This window comes from Poecilia reticulata, chromosome 23 (assembly GCF_904066995.2).
Source record: "Poecilia reticulata chromosome 23, P_reticulata-male-v2, whole genome shotgun sequence".
In the NCBI taxonomy this organism is placed as follows: Eukaryota; Metazoa; Chordata; class Actinopteri; order Cyprinodontiformes; family Poeciliidae; genus Poecilia; species Poecilia reticulata.
In genome coordinates, this window is record NC_088852.1 from 2,884,994 (window position 1) to 2,904,243 (window position 19,250).

Here is a 19,250-nt window from a genome sequence, read left to right on the forward strand (position 1 = left end):
CAGCTCTAATAAAGACCCAAAAAGCCTTTGATCGACTGTCGGTGCGTGTTTTTGTGCGTCCATCTGCCCTGCGCAGACAAACCCAGAGGAGAGCGAGCACACACACACACACACACACACACACACACACACACACACACACACACACACACCCCCACACACACACACACACACACACACACACACACACACACGGTTCCGCTGAATAGAAGTGAGTTTTCTTTAATGAGAGTGAAATTTAAATCCAAGACATTGTTCGGTTTTCGGGCTGCAGCCAAGAAAAGCAGGTTCCCCTTCCTCACAAACACACCACTCAGTGACGTAATGCTTCACCGGAGCGCAGACATGTGTTGCATCAAAGCCAATCACCTGCTGGGAGGCGAAATACATTTCAATTAGTTTTATTGTTTTGCCTCTACAAGAATTTACACTCAACTAGAAACAATAAAAGTTCACTTCAGTTGTTAAAGCGCCGCACCAAAACCTGGAAGCTCTTTCAGAACCCCAGAGATCCCATGCAGACATCTGACACCTCCGAAACCGCTTTCAGGAAACCCAAACCCCGACACTTAAACAGCGCTCAGGTCCTCAGACGTCTTTCACAACCACTGAAACTTATTTACGCCAGTTTAACCCCATTCACCCCCCAATTTCCCTCAATGGGACGTTTATTTAACACCTAGAACTTTTTAGAAACTCTTGGCAACAATCAAAGCTCTTCAAAAAAAAAGAAAAGAAAAAAACTAAGAAAAGAAAAATCCTTGGAAACTTTCCAAAAGCCATAAAACAAGTTGCGCTCGGACTCATTCAAATCATTGAACTTCTGAAAAGCTTGACCTCATCAATCTCAGAAGAATAGCCGTTACAGAACCAGTTAAATCTTAAAACACTCAAGTAATTTATTGAACAGTTGCTAAACTTTCAAGTAAAAAACAATTACCTACCTACAGATTACTAAAACCTTCCTAATTATACAATGAAAACAATCCAACCATCTAAATTTAGTTAAAAATACAAAATCCCAAACATTTTCTGAAACTTTCCAGAGCATTTTTTATGTTCTCTAAATGATATTTAAATTGTTTTTTTCTTAATTTCTGCTTAATTCAATTTAGTTTTTCATATAATGACTTCAATAAATTCTTGTAGATTTGTTGCCCCCATTATCTCTGGATGACCACAGCATGCGGTTCTAATAGAGCTACTGGACCTTGATGTTAGAGTCTATTAAGGTTCTTTGGTGATTTTACGTTTGAAGGTCCAGTTGGCCGCATCCGATTTAGGACCAAAACTGCCATTTCTTACATTTCCAGCTGCTGTGGTTCTGAGTCAAACCAACCTGTTCCCCTCCTCGCCTGTGGGGGCGCTGCACCAAGAACCACTGAAGGAAACGACACAAAAACCTCTGAAGACAAAATGCAAACAAAAATGGAGAGGTGCCAGATTTTAGCGGTTGTATGATTTCTCCTTTGTCTTTGGTAAAAGATAACGAGACATTTCTTGTGCTAGGCTAACACGTTTGCTTTGGTTGTATTTACCCAGAATGCCCTGCGCTGTAGTCTGCTTCCTGCTTTTGGAGCAGTCTCCAGTCCGCTTGTATTCACATATGCATTTGAACCGCACCAGAGTTCACTTCAACTGAACTAAAACTGAGGTTTGTAGGTGGACCAGAGTTTGATTTATGGTCCAATTACATATTCACAACTCGACAAACAAATCGGACTTTAAGAAATTTCTGAAATTTGTCCACCCAGCTCAGAATTCTTTTTTCTGAAAAATGTCTGAAGGTAATCTCAAAATTTCTGAGTTTTTTCATGTACTTGCTGCTCAAAGGGATAATGGCAGACAAACAGTTTATCCGCCATCTTCGGTGGCTATGCTAACTACCCTTAGCATTCACAACATGCTCTGTTAGCAGAAAGCAATGGTGAATGACAGCGTTAAGACCCGCCTCCTGGCTCTGATTGGTCACAGCATGATGACAGTTTCAACAAACATGTAAAAAAATTTCATAAAAAGTTACAAACTGCAGCTTTAATTGGAACTTATCGTGATGTTAAACTAAAATTCCTACAAGAAATTTATCACAATAAATGATAATGCAAACATCCAGCATTGGGTAGGAACTAGTTACATTACTTTTTTGGGGAAAAAATAAATAAATCAGCTTTTAGGAGTATTTTTCCTTCTCTGTACTTTAACTTGTGAAACTTTATTGTGGTATCGCTACTCTTATTTGAGAAAAACTGAGTTTTTGTTAAAATTTTATAAGTTTTATATTAAAAGACGTGGGAAATTTTTTTATTTAGCCTTTTACTTTAATTTTTAACTTTATATTTTGCCCCATTTGATGAGGTAATTTTTAAATATTAAATGATTTTATCAGTTACTTGAGACTTTACCAGTTGAGTAATTTCTTGGACGGATACTTTTTACTTTTATTTGAGTAAAACTATGTTGAAGTTGTTCTTCTCTTACCTGAGTGTGATTTTTGGGTACTATACTCACCTGTGCAGGTGGTCATAATCTTAAGCCTGATTGAAGGAAATGTGGAAATAAAACCCAGAACCTCTTGATGAGGAAACATCAGAGCAGAGTTGGGTATAGTTACATTTACTTGAGTTACTTTTTGGAAAAAATTTACTTTTAGGAGTTTTTTCCTAGTCTGTGCTTTTTACTTTTTTAAATTTCTGGATTTTCTACCCGCTGAATGAAAAATAAACTTGTTTCAACCAGAAATTCACCAGACACAGACACACACCTGCAGTTTTTGTTAAAATTTCATTTTTTTTAATTAAAAGAAACTAATTTGGAAAACTTTTACTTTTGCCTAATTTTGTCATTTTTTTGTTATTTGTATGAATTATTGTCATTTTTGTCCTTAAAATACCAAAATTTCCACTTAACTTTATATTTTTATCTGTCTGATGATGTCATTTTTAAATATTAAATGATTGATAATTTGATCAGTTACTCAGTACTTGAGTAAACTTTTTTACCAAATACTTTTTTTACTCTTACATGAGTAATTTCTTGGATTCAGAGCCGGCCCAATGCATATGCGAGCAAAGTGGATGCTTAGGACCTCCACGCCTCTAGGGGACCCACAAGAGCACAGAGCCAGCATAATAATTTCTTTAGCAACTTTAATTAATACAAACTAGATGCTATCACACATGGAAAAATTATTTCTATTTTATTTTTATAGTTTGGTACAAATAATAGGTTAAACTCTTTCTCCTTTTGTTCCACTGCATGTTGGAAAAATTTTAGATATTAAACTTCTTAACTTGTTTACTGTAAATTCCTTGTTTTTCTGTTGCTGTTACTTTCAAGTAGTTAAAATAATATGGCATATTCAAAAAGGATGTGTAAATTATTCTAGATCCAGACCTTAAAAAGGGTTCTGCTTATTAAAAATTATTTTGTTTATTTTATGAGTATCAATATTAGAAAAATAGATCACAATTCAATCAATTCTGATCAATAAAATAAGGATTTAGGTCCCTGTTTCTTTGAAAATGCTTGCTGTTTTTAGCTGAGTTTATTAAATTAATTAAAAGTGAATCCTTTGTATTATAGTCAATATTTTCTTTTGGAAGAAGATTTTAGTTGTTTGTGATAATTTTGTCCTAATTGTCCTAGATAGAGAGTTCAGGTATATGAAATACCTGAACCAGGGGCCCAAATTTATATCTTTCTTGAACTTAAGTAAGGGGCCACACACAGTCAGTTTGAGGTCCCCATATGGCCCCTGCACCCCACTTTAGACACCCCTCAAATTATGCTAAAGCTAACTGGTATGTTACATACATACAGGTAAAGTAGCTTAGGAATGATAAAGCATCTGGTGGTGAAATGTTGATATTGGGGGCCTCAAATGAAAATATGCTCAGGGCCCCAAAAATGCTTGGACCGGCCCTGCTTGGATGGCTACTTTCTACTTTTACTCTAGTAGAAATGTGTTAAAGTAGTTCTGTTCTTCCTTGATTATATTTTTGGGTGCTCTACCACCTCTGCATCAGGGTAAATTAACTTTTTTTTTGCCGCCAACGCTACCTGACATGCGCAGAACAGACAGGTGTTCTGATTCCCACCGCGACCGTAACATGTGTGCACTCTCACACAACAAACAAAATAATAAGAATGAAAAAACAATAACTTACAGGTAGGATGTGAACACGCTCAGGTTGCTCGGTATCTCCCGGAGCCCCAGGTCCGAGCAGTCCACCCGGTGCAGCAGCCCGTCCCCCTCGCACCGACAGCGGCCAGGGCAGGTGGCGTGTCCCGCTGCTCTGGAGCTCTCCTCCCGGGACTCACCGGAGCTGTTCCCCGCTGCTGCTGCTGCTGCTTTCTGCATCCTCACCCCGGCCTCGGAGCTCCACAACCCGACCGAGAGGACCGCAAGCACCGCTAACAAAGCCCCGAACCCCCGCATGTCCCGCAACGGGTGGAAGTTTCTTGCCCGCGGCAGAAGTGGGTGAATAAGGGGAGAGAAGTTGCGGGAATTAGTAGGTAGTTCCTCTGATGAGGGAAAGCAGGTTGTGGGAGCTGGAAGTTTGCAGCTTGGTGTGTTTCCAGGCTGGACGCGTGGAAATGCGGAGTGTGTGTGAGTCAATCCAGTCAGCACAGCGGCGTGAAAAACCCCGTCCACTTATATATACACCCAGCCCCTGCGATCACAGGGGGGCCACTCCGCTTTAAAACGGCCAGATCTGGGATTCATCCCATCAGCTGCATGATTTACACTGGAGAAAAAAGATTTTTTTTTAATCTGATTTTGACATTTAAAGTGGGGAAAATGCTTCTTTACTGGTTTTCTATGAAGCATTAAATCTGGGAAATCAAATGTGCAAAATTTGCTCTAAACTGGAAGTGCTGCATATTCAGACAATTTTATGTTTACAGATATGTTTTGTAAGCATTTTAAAAACACCAGCACTTTGATAAAGGCCTTTAAAATAAGTTTCCCGAACCACATATTTGTTTTTTACTTATTTTATTCATGACATTTTATTAATGTTTCTTAACCTTGTGTTTGTTTTATGGGACAGACCAGATATTAGCATTTTGCTAAATAGCAGAATTTACACATTTCCATTAGCAAAATAATCATTTTCAGAACAAATTTGGTCAATATTTTAAAGACATTAGCACTAATTTTTGCATTTTGCTAATGGAAAATTACCAAAATTATTTTCTAATTAGTGAATTTTCAATTAGCAAAATGCGCTAATGGGTTTTCTTCCTGGATGGATGGATGGATGGATGGATGGATGGATGGATGGATGGATGGATGGATGGATGGATGGATGGATGGATGGATGGATGGATTTTCATCTTTAACTTCTTACTCACCAGGCGATTCTGCAGTAAAACCTTTCCCACAACATGATGCTGCCATTTTTTCCGTCCAGATGTGACTCTGGTCATTATGCCCAAATTTCCATTTTAGTTTCATCAAACCATCAGAAATGACTTGATCAATTCAGAACTTTCTCCTCAAATTTAAAAACTGTAACTTTCCTGGATTTACTTTACTTTACAGATTTTTTTAAATCTGTTTTTTTTTTTATTATTCCAGATGTTTTTCTTTTGTCGTCTTGAACTTTTTATTGTCCGTTTCATATCTGCTGCTAAGACATCTGCTGGTCAAGGAGTTGATTGTTAAGCTAAACTCATTCTTAGGATGGAGCATGGAGGTGGCAGCATCATGCTGTGGTGATGCTTTTCTTCAGCGGGAACTGATGGTTGATGGAGTTAAAACGAGTAAAACCTGTTAAATATGCAGACAGATATTATGGGATGGTTTAGATCAGAGCATTTAGAACGGCCTAGTCAAAGTCCAAACCTAAATCTATCGCGGAATCTATGGAAAATCTCGAGACACCCACAGTTGGAAAACCAACAACATACAGATTCAAAGTGCCAGATTTATAAGTTTACACCACACTTTTCAGATTTTTTAATTTCTTGAATCCATCGTTGAAGTTTTTTAAAATAATTTTCTTTATCTTAAATTTTTTTGTGTGCATTTTTCTGTCTTCCTGTTGTTCTTTTCCATATTTTGTTCCATTTTATTTAACAATTATTCTCTATTTGTCTCTTTTCAGTGATATATTTTTTCTTTTTGTATCTTTTCATGTTTCAAAGATTTTTTGTTTATATTTATATATATGTATTTATACATCTGAGGTGTAATTTCTTATAATTTATATATGTTTTTTATTTATTACAATAATTTAAATATTTATTTAAACTGTTCTTATTTTCTTATACGGTTACCTCCATGCAGTTTTTGTATTATTTAAACGTATGGCAGGTTTTCAAGTTTTAATTTCTGTTAATTTCCACTTTATTTATCCAACTGTGAGCAAAATTAGCATATAATGTCACTATTTTAATTATTAATTTATAAGTAATTGTCAAATTAAGGTCCTGACATTCACTGACATGTATAAGCAACAAAAATCTGGCTTCAGGAGTTTATTTTTAGGTTTGTTGAAGGACCACGTGTCAGAAATCTGACAGACTGAAGTTAATGATTAATGCAGCTCACTTCCTGTGTCAGTGCATTTTATGGAAATCAGACTGAGAAGCTTTCTACGTTACAAATATGCGCAGAGGGGCGGGGGGCAGGAAAAGGTGAGATATGAAGATGTTATCAAACCCTCAGAGAGGCAGTGATGATGCAACATGAGGCGACCTGAGGAAAAACACGACTGGCTTCAGCGACCATTTAAAGAAACAGTCAACCATAAAATCCATTTTGTTGTAGTTTTTTTTTGTCTCGGACATGTTGTAGATCTTTAGCTGAACTGGAAAATCATTTACTGAAGCTAAAACTCAACTGAATGAAAAGGAGTAAAGAATGGGTTCAGGTTTAAAAGTGAAAGCTAAATTTTTTGTTAAATAAATCAGATTAATTACTGTGTTAAACTAAACCACTTAGTTTTATCAACATTTAAATTCTGTTTTAAGGGAAAGCTTTAAAACTTTATCACTTTTATTTACTCTAGTTAGCAAAAATTATTTATTAAAATCAATATCACTCAATAATCAAAATATTAAAATTACTGTAATTTATATTTTATCAATATTTGTGACGTTTTAGCGTTTAGGTTTCAGATTCATTGTTTTTATTTTGGTGAAACACTGACCTCTAGTGGTTGAGCTGCAACATTGCAATAAATTTCCAGGTTTTTGTTTATCCCGAATTTGCGGGACTGAAATTCTCATTTTCGATGTAAGTTTCACGGAGAAAACTTGTCTATGCAACAAACAGCAGCTTATTATTTAAGTTTTGACGTTAAAAATTAATTTGGTTAATTTTCTTCCAATAATCTTCTGATTCACCGCCTTGTACTTGTCATGTTTGCAAAAAGTTTACAGAGTAATCTTTTTTTTTTTCATTTGAATCACTGGATATAACAAATATAATTCTATTCTATATGATTTGGGCATTTCTATGACTATTTATCATAAAAAATTGTCATTTAATTTAAGTGAAAATACTTAAATACAACGAAAAATAAAGTGAAACACCTGGTTAAAGTGCATAGGTACGAAATGAAAACTCATGGTTACGAAACGGGGTTACGAAGAGGCGAATGGACCCTGAGCTCCTCCGATGTTTTCCTCCTTCAGCCTGTTGTCAATGTGAGAAACTCCAGCAGCTCCGTATCACGTGATACAACAGAGAGTAGGTTAAAGTGAAGATGTCTCACTCGGCTGCCACTTCTAAGCTCTGGATTCAGTGATTTTCTTTTAATCACACTTTTAACATCACCATTTACTTACTGTATGAAGCTTTATGATGTAGCTTACCGTAGCTAATTGGCCATCAATCAATTAAATTTTTACATTAATAATTTTACTTTAACAATGATGAGTTTAAAAATGACCTTCATTTTTTAATGCCCAGTGCTATGTACTTAAGTGTTTTCCTTTTGTGATTTTGCTTGATGTACATAAGTGTTCTGTTGGTAATTTTGCTTGATTCCTATAAAGCGTCTTTTAGTTTTTTTAGAAAGCGCTCTACAAATAAAATGTATTATTATTGATTTTATTCTAATTATCAGTATTAATTAGCTTTAGTTATATTGAAAAACATCTGCAACCCTCAACTCTGTAGTTTTAAGTGGCTCTTGGTTCACTAAATATATTGTGAAATTCTGTGGCCTCCTGAAAACCTCCCCCCACTACGCCCCGTGGAAATTTGGCTTAGAAACGCCACTAACCGAAACGAAAGCATCCAAATCTTCTCACAGTGACTCATCGTGTTGTAAATTGACCATCTTGGTTAAAGCTAGCCGGCTAGCTGCTAACTCAGACTGACGCCATTAGTTAGAGGAAAGAACGCGTAAGAATCAAGAAGAACGATCCGGTTCCGATTTTAGACCCGTTCTCCTTTCAGCTACGGACTGATACCGTTAAAAGTTCGGGTTGTGTGAGCTGTCAGGGAGCTGTTCTGATGATTTTAGCCTCTTTTTTAAAGTCGGAAGTCGGTGCACGGTTCGGACGGAGTTAGCATTGTTAGCAGCTCGGAAACAAACGTCTGTTTTTCTGGAGGAAAACTCGAGGATTTGTTTTTTTGGGGGGGGAATAAAGTGACACCATGGCAACAGCGGGGGCGGCCGGAACCAGCGGCAGAACCTACTCCTTTAAGGTGGTCCTACTGGGGGAAGGCTGCGTGGGGAAGACGTCGCTAGTGCTGAGATACTGCGAGAACAAATTCAACGACAAGCACATCACAACCCTGCAGGTAAGACGGTCCTGGAGGAACCGAACCCCGTCGAACCGGGCTGCTGATTATTCCCAGCCCCCCGGTGCTGGGCTCTCTGGCTGGAGGGGGGGAGGGGGGGGGTCAGTCAGTCAGGTGTTTGTGAGAGTTGTTTACGTTCATCCAGACCAGGGAACGGATCCGGTTTCACTTCCAGTTCGGATCGGAGTGTTGGATCCACTTCCACAGCAGGTCCGGGCGGAGAGGGGAAAGTCCGGTCTCGCTTCTCCCCCATAAAAATAATATTTATGGCAGCCTCACATGTCCAACTGCTGGAACGATTTGTATAACATTTACATTTTCACTGGCACAGCGGCGTGATCAGAACAAACCCAGTTCAATTTATTATTCAAAGTGGACCAGAAAGAAAAGCATGTGGCGACAGTGGAGAGGAAAAACGCCACCATGTCAGGAGGAAACCCGCAGAATCAGACCGAATGTGAGATAAATGCACAGAAATAAACAACCTAAAGACAGAAATATCAACTTTAGCTACAGGGAGTTCATAGTTTATTTAATTTGTTGTTTTGTTTGTTTATTTTGGATATTTAAAATGTCCTCCAGTTTCAGTGTTAAACTTTCATTCAAAATTTAAAGCTTATTGATTTTTGAGAACGTGTTCTTGCATAATTACACCATTAAAATGTTCTTAAAACAACAATATTATTGTTTATCGCAATAACTTCTGGGACAATTTATCACTCAGAAAAATCAGTCATCACACCAGGCCGATATAGATGAAATTTATGTTTTTCATAATTTCATATTCAAAGAATGAGACTAAAAGTGTCAATAATATTATTTCTGATCAGTTTTTCTGGTCATTTGATTGAAAACTGTGTTTCTTGTTTCATATGAACATGTATCCATCTTCTTTTTGCAATAGTTTTGTTTTGAAACCTAAAAATAGGGGGGTAAAGTGGTGGAGGTTTAAAAAGGACAGATTTCCAAATTTATTTTCCCAAGGCTTCCCACATCATGATTCTGACACCACTGTGTCTTCGCATTGGGCAGGAAGCTTTATTGCTGTTGAAATTACTTAAATCATTCCTAAAATAATTGGTTGTTTGTAATAGTTGACATCGTTTCTGTTTTAAACTCTAGATTTGATCTTTTTTCTGGACATTCTCTGGATGTAAATCGGAGCTGAAACTCTTGACTCTTCATCCTCAGAGTCAGTTTGAAACGTTTAACTGCTGCTCAGGGTTTTGAAACTGAAACTTTTCTGCAGATTTTAGGGGAAAACGAAAAAGAAAACGTTACAAAGATGAAAGCATGTTGACATGTTTGAACGTCTCAGATGAAGCAATCCTGAAATCTGAACCTTAAGGAAGGAAAATGAATCTCTTTGGCAGGGATATTTTTCTGAAGCTGGTTGGACGTTCAGCCACCTTAAACATGCATGCAGAGATGAAATGGTATAGTTTAGATCCAAAACATTCGCTTTGAATGGCCTAGTCAAAGTTCAGTCCAGTTGAGAGCATTGCAGAACTTTTTAAAACAGAATTTCACAGACTGGTTGCGGCGCTCGGCTCACATCTAATCCTAACAAAATACGTCAAGGTTTGACGACGAAACATGACTTTTGCTCTTAGACAATTATGATGCGTAACCATGGTAACAAGGTATTGGTTTTACAACCAGTTAATATGATATGGACTTAAAGTTTTGCCACAATATTTTGTGATAATGGTAAAAGTGACAATAGCAGTAGTTTATTACTGTTTAGTTTAGTTAAACTGAAAAGACGCATTTAAACTGGAATTTATCTTAACAATAAATCGGAATTCTTATCGTGATAAATGATACGATAAATGACGCCCACCACTACTGATTAGCGTCTCAAAAGCTCAAATAAAACCTGAACTTTGACCCCAAATTGTCTCTTTCATGACTCATAGTGAGCAATAACTCCTACACCTTTCTTACCAGAGAATAAAGTCACAATATTAACTTTATTCTTGTAATTTACATACTTGATTTTATTCTCTTAATATTTAAGTATTTTTGAATTTAATTGAGAAAATGTTAAAGGTGAATTATGAGTAATTTTGGAAGTTCCTGCTACGTTTTAATGTATTTGAAGTGAATATTGACCTTAGAGCTTGTGATCGTTGCTTAACCTCTGACCTCGCTGACATTTCTCTCTCTTTCTCAATACATTTTATTGAATTTTCTCTTATCGGACACAAACATCCTGACGTTGACGTTCACTCACAGAGTCACAGTTCAAACCTGCAGGATGTGTGACGATAAAATCCAGAAATGAACCAAACAGGATGAGACAAAGAAAATAAAACTCAAATTCAGAAATACTTTATTGATCCCAAAGGGAAATAAAATAATTAAAAAGTAAATAACTAAATAAATAAGCCAATAGACAATTAATTTAAATAAGTAAGTAAATAAAAAATAAATAACATTTAATATATAAATAAATCAATTAAAAATTGTAATAAATTAAAACTGTAACAAGTAAGTGAATAGAATTAATGAATAAATATAAATAAAAAATTAAATATAATAAATAAACAAGTTTAACTAAATTATTGTGTAAATAAATAATTAATGTAAGTAAGTAAATAAGAAAATAAAAGTAAACTAATAATCACTTAATAAATAAATAAATGGGCCAGATGATCCAAACCAGTGGAAATGTTGAACGGGACTCGGTGAAGTGCATTCTGGGAGTTGCAGTCCGCCTCCCATCATGTCAGCAGGGCGGAGGAGGCGTCCACTCCAGTCACACGGCGCCGCCGCAGGGCGCCGCGCCTCACATGAGCCGCATCCCGGCTGCACGCAGGAAAACGATTAACTGAGCCGCTCTGATCCTCAGACGGAGAGCGGAGATCACAGGATCAGGGCAGAAGTTGGACAAACTTCCAACACGCTTGGCTTTGTTTTGTTTTTTCCCTCCTCCGTATGAACGTCGGGTCATTCTCAGCACGAGCTCTGCATTAATGAAACGCCACGCTGAGTCATGGGGCTCCATGTTTTTCTGGCCCCTCGCCGCCGTTTGGATGCTGCTCAGTTTAGCGTGAGAAAACTGCTGATATGGGCAATAAAAATACTCAGGATCAATAAAAGCAGCTGCTGCAGAAAAGTTTCACTCTGAGCTCATCCAGGTTTGAGGAATAATCTGCTCAAGTTTCACTGGAATCAAAAATTTAAATTCAAAACGGCGACGATGCAAAACGATGGAAGAATCTAAATGTCTTTTTTTTTGGTATTTAAAATCTCATAATTCATTTATTTGTTGTTTTGTTTGTTTATTTTGGATATTTAAAATGTCTTCCATTGTTAAATATTAGTTATAATTTAAAGTTTATTGATCTGTCAGAATGAGTTCCTGCATTATTATTGCATTCAAGCTTAAAAATGACCTGAAAATAAAAATATTATCGCTATCACAGTAAATCGTGACGCTGATAAACGGGAAACGGCAGCGTGTTTGGATCTGAAGCTCTCAGATTAAATCTGGAGGCGCCGAAGCTCCACCTGTTTCCCACCTGAGAGCTTTGAGTTTCAGTTTCCTGACTGATACGAGTTGAGCAACAGCTGCACAAGCTGAACATTTCAACGCAGACGTTGGTCAATCTGCCACTTTCTTCCTGTTCACTTTTCCTCAAAATGGTTAAAGAGCTTTAGTGAAGCTCGTGGTAACTAGTGGTGCACCGATCCACTTTTTCACTTCCGGTACCGATATGTGAGGTTTAACGTCGGCTGATACGGAAACAGAAAAACAGCTGGACTCACTTTAAATGTTTCTTCCTTTTTAAACACAGTCATAAATCTGCTGAATGAACCATTTATTTAATAACTGCTCAGCAGAACAGCAGACTTCATCACACCAATATCTTCACAAACGTGAATTGTTCAGTCAGTCCAATTGGGAGTAAAACAGCCAATATAAACTGATGAAAACGATTTAAAATGTAAACTTCAACGAGCCTTTTTTCAAATAGTTCAGAAATTGCAATTAGGAATTCTAAATATAATATAGATATATAGAATTAGACTGAATAGATCACCATAGTGACCGAAGCCCAATATAAAATTTATTTTAATATTTTACCGAAACAGATAATATCGGATCGGTGCGTCTCTATTTCTCATAATAGTTTGCTGAAGTTCTGGTCCATTTCTCCTGACAGAACCGGGTCAGGTTGGAACATTGTTTTTATTGGATTTTTTTTTTTCCACCATTGTGATGTCAACACGCCCAGGGCGGCCATCTTGTTTTTCAAGTGGATTTTACAGCTTCTTTTATGTGGACTTTGATTCAGGTCAACTTTACGATGGAATATTAGAGTCAGGCCAAGATCATTTTTTAAATTATGACAATAAAGTCATAATATTACAAGAATACATCCGTCAGGAGAATAAAGTAGTAATTTAATAAATCCACTCAAAAAATAACAAATTATTAAAATGAGGATTGTTGACCATCTTGTGGAGTTATACTTAGATAAAAGTTTTACTCATTTTTTAACACATTAACAATAAATTATTTTCAGTGTTTGGGTTTTGAATTAGTTGTGCAAAACATTTGAGTCTATTTTGAAGAAAGAGCCACAAACTGAGCTGGTCGCATCATATCCTGTTAAATAACCATTTTTTAATCATAATTTTAAGACATTTTTTCTGGTAAATTTGTGTCTTTTTTTCTGCTAATATCATGAAAAGGAGGAAAAATATTTTGTCTATTCTCAGTAGTAAAAACGGTACTTAAATCAGTCTTCATTTAAAAACAGTTGCTGTGTTTAGAAAAGTTTTAATACATCAATTAAAGCAGATTTGGTGAACTTTAGAGTAAAAGATGATCACTTTGTGTTGTATGTAACATTTTATGTAAGTAGATTTTAATCTAAAAGTTGTAGTTTTGTCCCAATATATTCAGAATTGGGCTGCATAAAATCATTCCAGTGGCAGCAAACGGCCCTCTGCCCCTACTTTGAGAACCCTTTATCAAAACCAAACAATTCTCCTTAAGATAAAAATAGAAGCTGATTATTTTCTACATGAAAACAAACTTAAGTTAATTTCACTTCATCAAGTATCACAGTTTATAAAGTTTAAGCATTTCATGTCTAACAGATAAATGTAGCTGATTTTAACTGGAACTGGACGAATTAAGTGACTGGAAACGGCTCAAAGCGGAGGAAGTGTTGCCTCCCCTCTTCATTAATGTTTAATGGATTGATTATTAACTCTCCTCCTCTTCCTCCGCAGGCGTCCTTCCTCACAAAGAAGCTCAACATCACAGGGAAGCGGGTCAACCTGGCCATTTGGGTGAGACGCTCTCTGATGCTGCTCACGATGCGTTCAAGTACCAAACTGAAACCTGTGATTTTGTGTGTGTGCAGGACACGGCGGGCCAGGAGCGTTTCCACGCATTGGGTCCAATCTACTACAGAGACTCCAATGGAGCCATTCTAGTCTACGACATCACAGACGAAGATTCCTTCCAGAAGGTAAAACCGCCGCGTTCAGTTCTTCTGCTCAGAACTGAGAACTGCTTCCAACAACTGAACTGATTCCTTATTTTGAACAGAATCATGTCTCTCAAGACTCCAGAGTTTTGCTGATTAGGGAATCTCTTTTCCTGACTCTCTTCAGTGTCAGGAACTGGTTCAAAATAAAGAATCAGTTCATGTTAAGAGCTGGTTCAACATGTAGACTGTTCAACATCTTGAATCTCTTAGAAATAAGGAATCAGTTCAGATTCCTTACGTTGGAGTAGTTCCTGATACTAAATTATTCCTTATGTTAAATCAGTTCCCGACACTGAACTGATTCCTTATTGTGAACAGATTCCTTAGATTCCAGACTCAATTTGTTCAGGTCCTGATCAGCCGTTTTTCATGATTCCTTATTATTATGATTATTATGATTATTATTATTATTATTATTATTATTATTATTATTATTATTATTATTATTATTATTATTATTATAAGATGTTTAAACTGGAAAATAATCATAAACAGACATGCTTTAGTTGAAAGTGAGAAATTATTCAGCAGTTTTTCTTCACCTTTATTTAAACCGTGGGGTCAGGGCGCCCTCTGCTGGACACTTTTGAATCATCTCAGGTTTAAACTTAAAACAAGCCAGATTTAAAAAAAAAAAAAAACTTTAATTCAACATGCTAACAACACAGAGGCCAGAGATTCACCTGACCTCTAAAGAAAGTTGCTTTAAAGTAAAAACTGTAACAATATGTTATATTTAACGGGTTTAGCAGAGCTAATCAGTGTTTTTGTGTCATTGCAGGTGAAGAACTGGGTGAAAGAGCTGAGAAAAATGCTGGGAAACGAGATTTGTTTATGTATAGTAGGTGAGTTAACAAAGTTACTGCAGAAATTAAATAAAAGAAAATGTATCTAGAGAAAACCTCAGTATTTACCAACAGAAAATGTCCATGAACACAAATCGGTCTCAGTGATTTTCTTCGGTTTTATTGAGTTTATTTCATCACTAATTGTTGTTAAAAGAAATAAGAAGTTGTCTAAAAATGAGGAGGAAAGTGTCAGTTTCATTTTCTGGCTCCATCACTGGGATTTCACGCCCAATTTCGTTGTGTTGCTGCCGTTGTCATGGCGACCGCAGCTCCGGCTCCACGGAGGACGGAAATGTTTTCCGGCGTTTTAACTGGATTAAATTGTGGCCGTCATGTGTTCGGACCAGATTAAATCTGCGGTTTGGAAACGGGATTCAGTTTTCAACATTTTTTAAATTATTATTTAACATCTTTCAATTGTGGCGTGTTTTTTGGATTCTGGACCTTTGAGGTTTTTCTCCACCAACTTTAAAGTTTACAAACAAAAATGTGATTGTTTTTCTTTATAAAAACCACTGAAGCTCAGTCAGAGTGAAAGTTTTCAAGTCTTACTGCAGATTCTCAGTTGGATTCATGTCTGGACTTTAAGTAGGCCATTCTAACCCATAAATCTGGCTTCATTTTAACCATCTATTGGATCTCAGGCTCCACGTTTAGAAACTTTAATTGAACATGCTAACATGTTTAAAACCTTTCTAGGTTTTATGTGCACCTAAAAAGGATTAAATTAAATATTTTTAGATAAAAGAGTACATTTATTATTTTTATAAACAAGATATTTGCTGGTTTTTGTCCAAAACTCCTATTTTTATAAATCCAGATATTCTCTGACATTTTACAAAGACATAAACATGTTATTTCTGCGCCTGTAAAGCAAAACAAATTTTGCTGGACGATAAATTGTCCCAATAATTATTGTGATAAATGATAATATTGTTTGTATTTCAACTGACGTATTAATAATGGCAAAATAATGCAAGTTTGCCCCTTTTAAAGATAAATAAACTTTAATTTAGTAAAGAACACACAACAACCAAGAACAATAAATAAAGTGGAAATAAAGAACTTACAGCCGAAACTATGAATAAAATGGATTATGATATTTCTGTAAACATAATTATCAGACTCCAAGAGAAAAATAATAAATGATTCAAATGGAGATGATTAATTTGTCATTTGATTCATTGTTTTATTGCTTGTTGCTGCAATGTTTTAAAATCGTTTGTGTCTCTGCAGGTAATAAAATAGATTTGGACAAAGACAGACACGTTTCAGTGGAAGACGCTGAGAGGTGAGGAGAACTGGAGGAAATCAGATGCTTTTCCCGCCGCAGGCAGACAGATGGAGCCAACAAGACTCCTCCGCTGACCTCTGACCTCTTGTTTCTTTTGCAGCTATGCAGAGTCTGTGGGAGCCAAACACTACCACACATCAGCCAAGCTAAATAAAGGCATAGAGGAGCTGTTCCTGGATCTGTGTAAACGTGAGTCTGAACGTTTCATTTATTTATTTAGTTCAAACAAGGATTTAAAAACAAGAAAATAATAAATCAGTAAGACAAGACTGATTACAAAATAATGATCTTACTACTTCCTTTACACACACACACACACACACACACACACACACACACACACACACACACACACACACACACACACACACACACACTGCCTGCAGACATGAAACCAACACACACATTTATCCATTTATGTTTGTTTCAGAATCAGAATTTAATTGTGCAAAGGAAATAAAAAATAGCAACTGTCAAAGAATAAATAAATAATTATATTTAAATGAGTATAAAATATATAGTACAAACATACTGGGATGTTTTTTAGTGCACAATAGTTCAGCCTAGAGAGTTTGTATCAAGCATAAAGTTCTTTATGTTGAAAATTTGAAATTATTTTTTATTTTTAAAGCTTCAAATTTCTAATTTTAAAAAACTAACAATTTATAATTTAAAGAAAACTAAAATGTATCTTTTTTTTTTTTTTTTGTCGGTTAATTCGTTATCATTTCCCCAAATTTTATCTTCGATTTATTGATTAAATCGATTTGTAGTCCAACTCCAGCTGAAAACTTTGCAGGTAAAATTTATTTCTAATTTTTTTCTGTTTTTCCATCAGGCATGATGGAGACAGCTCAGGCGGAGGAGCGAGCGAAGGGCAACGGAGCCAGCCAATCAGCAGCGAACAGACGGGGCGTACAGATAGTCGACGACGAGCCGCAAGCCACGCCCGCCGGAGGATGCTGCTCCTCTGGCTAACACACACACACACACACACACACTGCCTGCAGACATGAAACCAACACACACATTTATCCGTCTGCCATCCAGTTCGTCCGCTTGAAAATAAACTCCACCTCTGCTGCTGAGGATCATGGGAAATCATATTTAATTTCTTGGTCTGTGTTCGCTCCAGAATAAAATTTATCCGAGTGTGCTTCTGTCGCACGTTGATCTCTGTAACCCGTCTCTCTCTGTGTGACATTAAACATGGCGGCTCCTGATTTCTTTCTTTGTGTTTGGGAGTGAAGCTGCTGTGTCTTTATTAACCTTCGGTGGTGCGACGGCTCCACCTGCTGGACGGAGGTGGCAGAGTTTTCTTTTAATCGGTTTGTTGGCAGGAAAACCTCAGAAACGCATTCACGGTTGAAGCAGCGTCTGAAACAAGGAGCTACTGAGCATGCTCAGAAAAATTGCAGAAATGAAGCAGCTGGGTTTCTTCACATAACGAGAAAAAAAAAAAGCTCTGAACTTGCCCTGTAATCAAACTAAAAACAGTAAAAGCGTCTCTAGGGGCTCCAGTTAGAGCTGCACTCATCTAAATAACTCCATGTTTAATCAGGAAGTGAACTGGAAACTTAACGCCAGGATTTATTGTTTATTAAATTTCATACACTGTAAAAAACTGATTTCTGCTCTCATGTTGCTCCTCTGATTTGTAACTTTAAAAGACGTGACAGAATATCACGCATAGATGGAAATAATGATCAGTTGTCAGATATTTTAATGATTGATAAAAGATGTAAAGAAAAAAGTAATCCATCTCCAGCTACATATGTTTGCATTTTTCTTGCATCGGTGTTTTATGTCTGATTTATTTTGTGTAACTAAAGGTTTACGAAATAAAACCCTAAAACGTTTATTTCTGTCAAAATCAAAATCAGAGCTTCAGCTTTTATGTTTACATTCTGCCATAAAATTACATCTTCTCCAAGATTCAAAATATTTTCCACATTTAAACAGAAAAATGAACGACGTGTTGTTGATGTGCCATTATTATTATTACTATTATTATTACTGATTATCGGAGGAATCTCCCTCGCTTGGCTCTGCTCCTCTTCATCACTTTGGATTTTCCTTTTCTCCCTGAACAGAGAAGTTAAACTGTGCATGTTTGATTCCTGTAAACGGCTTTGTTTGTCTCACTTTTAAACAAAATAAAATAAGTTATTTTACAGTGATGGAAATCTGAGTGTTTGTGCTTCAAAACTTCCTGAATAAAAATGAATAATTTTAAAGTTAGAACCAGCTTCAGTTGATCTGAGCAGTGTTTTTTACTTGACTAATATTAGATATTCTTAACTCTAGTAAGATATCGTTTGGTTCATTCGGTTTTATTTTGTTATTATTTTGAGGTTATTCCCAACAACAAAATCTAAAACATCACCGTGTTTAGTCAGAGCTCATAAATGCCCATGCCTGTTTTTGTGTAAAAAGAAAAAGTGAAAGTATGTTCTGCTAGGCATAAAAACATGGCTAAAGAAAAAAATACTTGTTGTAAGCAACATTTTCTATTAAGAGAAAAATAAATTTGTCACTGGAAATTTTAAAAAGTGCAGAAAGTGCTCATCTGTATCAGCTAAATTATTCCAATTAAACAGAGTTGGGGAGTAACTTGTTAGTTACTCAACTACATTTACTTCAGTAATTTTGAAAAAAAAAAAAGTGCGTTTAATTTTCGTGAATAAAAATGTCTATTTTAAAACAAACCAAACACTTTAATGTATTTTCATTGCTTTCCAGGAATGAAAATGAAGAAAGAAAGAAATAACTCCTCCTTCTTAAATGTCGATGGCATCATTTTGTTAGTTCCCGACACTCATAGCTCCTCA

The 19,250-nt window shown here is 36.3% G+C and overlaps 2 protein-coding genes across 3 annotated transcripts in view; one reads left to right on the plus strand and one right to left on the minus strand.

Annotated features, from left to right (window-relative positions):
* Nucleotides 1-7,371, minus strand: part of LOC103459341 (leucine-rich repeat-containing G-protein coupled receptor 5A) — a 45,094-nt gene extending 37,723 nt beyond the window's left edge. The window contains exon 1 of one of the 2 annotated variants that reach the window (XM_081604087.1): nt 4,167-7,371. In XM_081604087.1, the coding sequence (XP_081460213.1) occupies nt 4,167-4,438 (272 nt within the window). In that variant the 5' untranslated portion in view covers nt 4,439-7,371. The remainder of the gene's footprint in view (nt 1-4,166) is intronic. The other variant, XM_008400838.3, reaches the window with a different exon arrangement.
* Nucleotides 7,372-8,287: 916 nt separating this feature from the next.
* rab21 (RAB21, member RAS oncogene family) lies at nt 8,288-18,599 on the plus strand. Its single transcript, XM_008400839.2, has 7 exons — nt 8,288-8,764; nt 14,015-14,074; nt 14,149-14,256; nt 15,059-15,122; nt 16,362-16,416; nt 16,520-16,608; nt 17,258-18,599. Exons 1-7 carry the CDS (start codon nt 8,618-8,620, stop codon nt 17,395-17,397), a joined length of 663 nt encoding a protein of 220 aa, XP_008399061.1. The 5' UTR covers nt 8,288-8,617; the 3' UTR covers nt 17,398-18,599.
* The last annotated feature ends 651 nt before the right edge of the window (nt 18,600-19,250 follow it).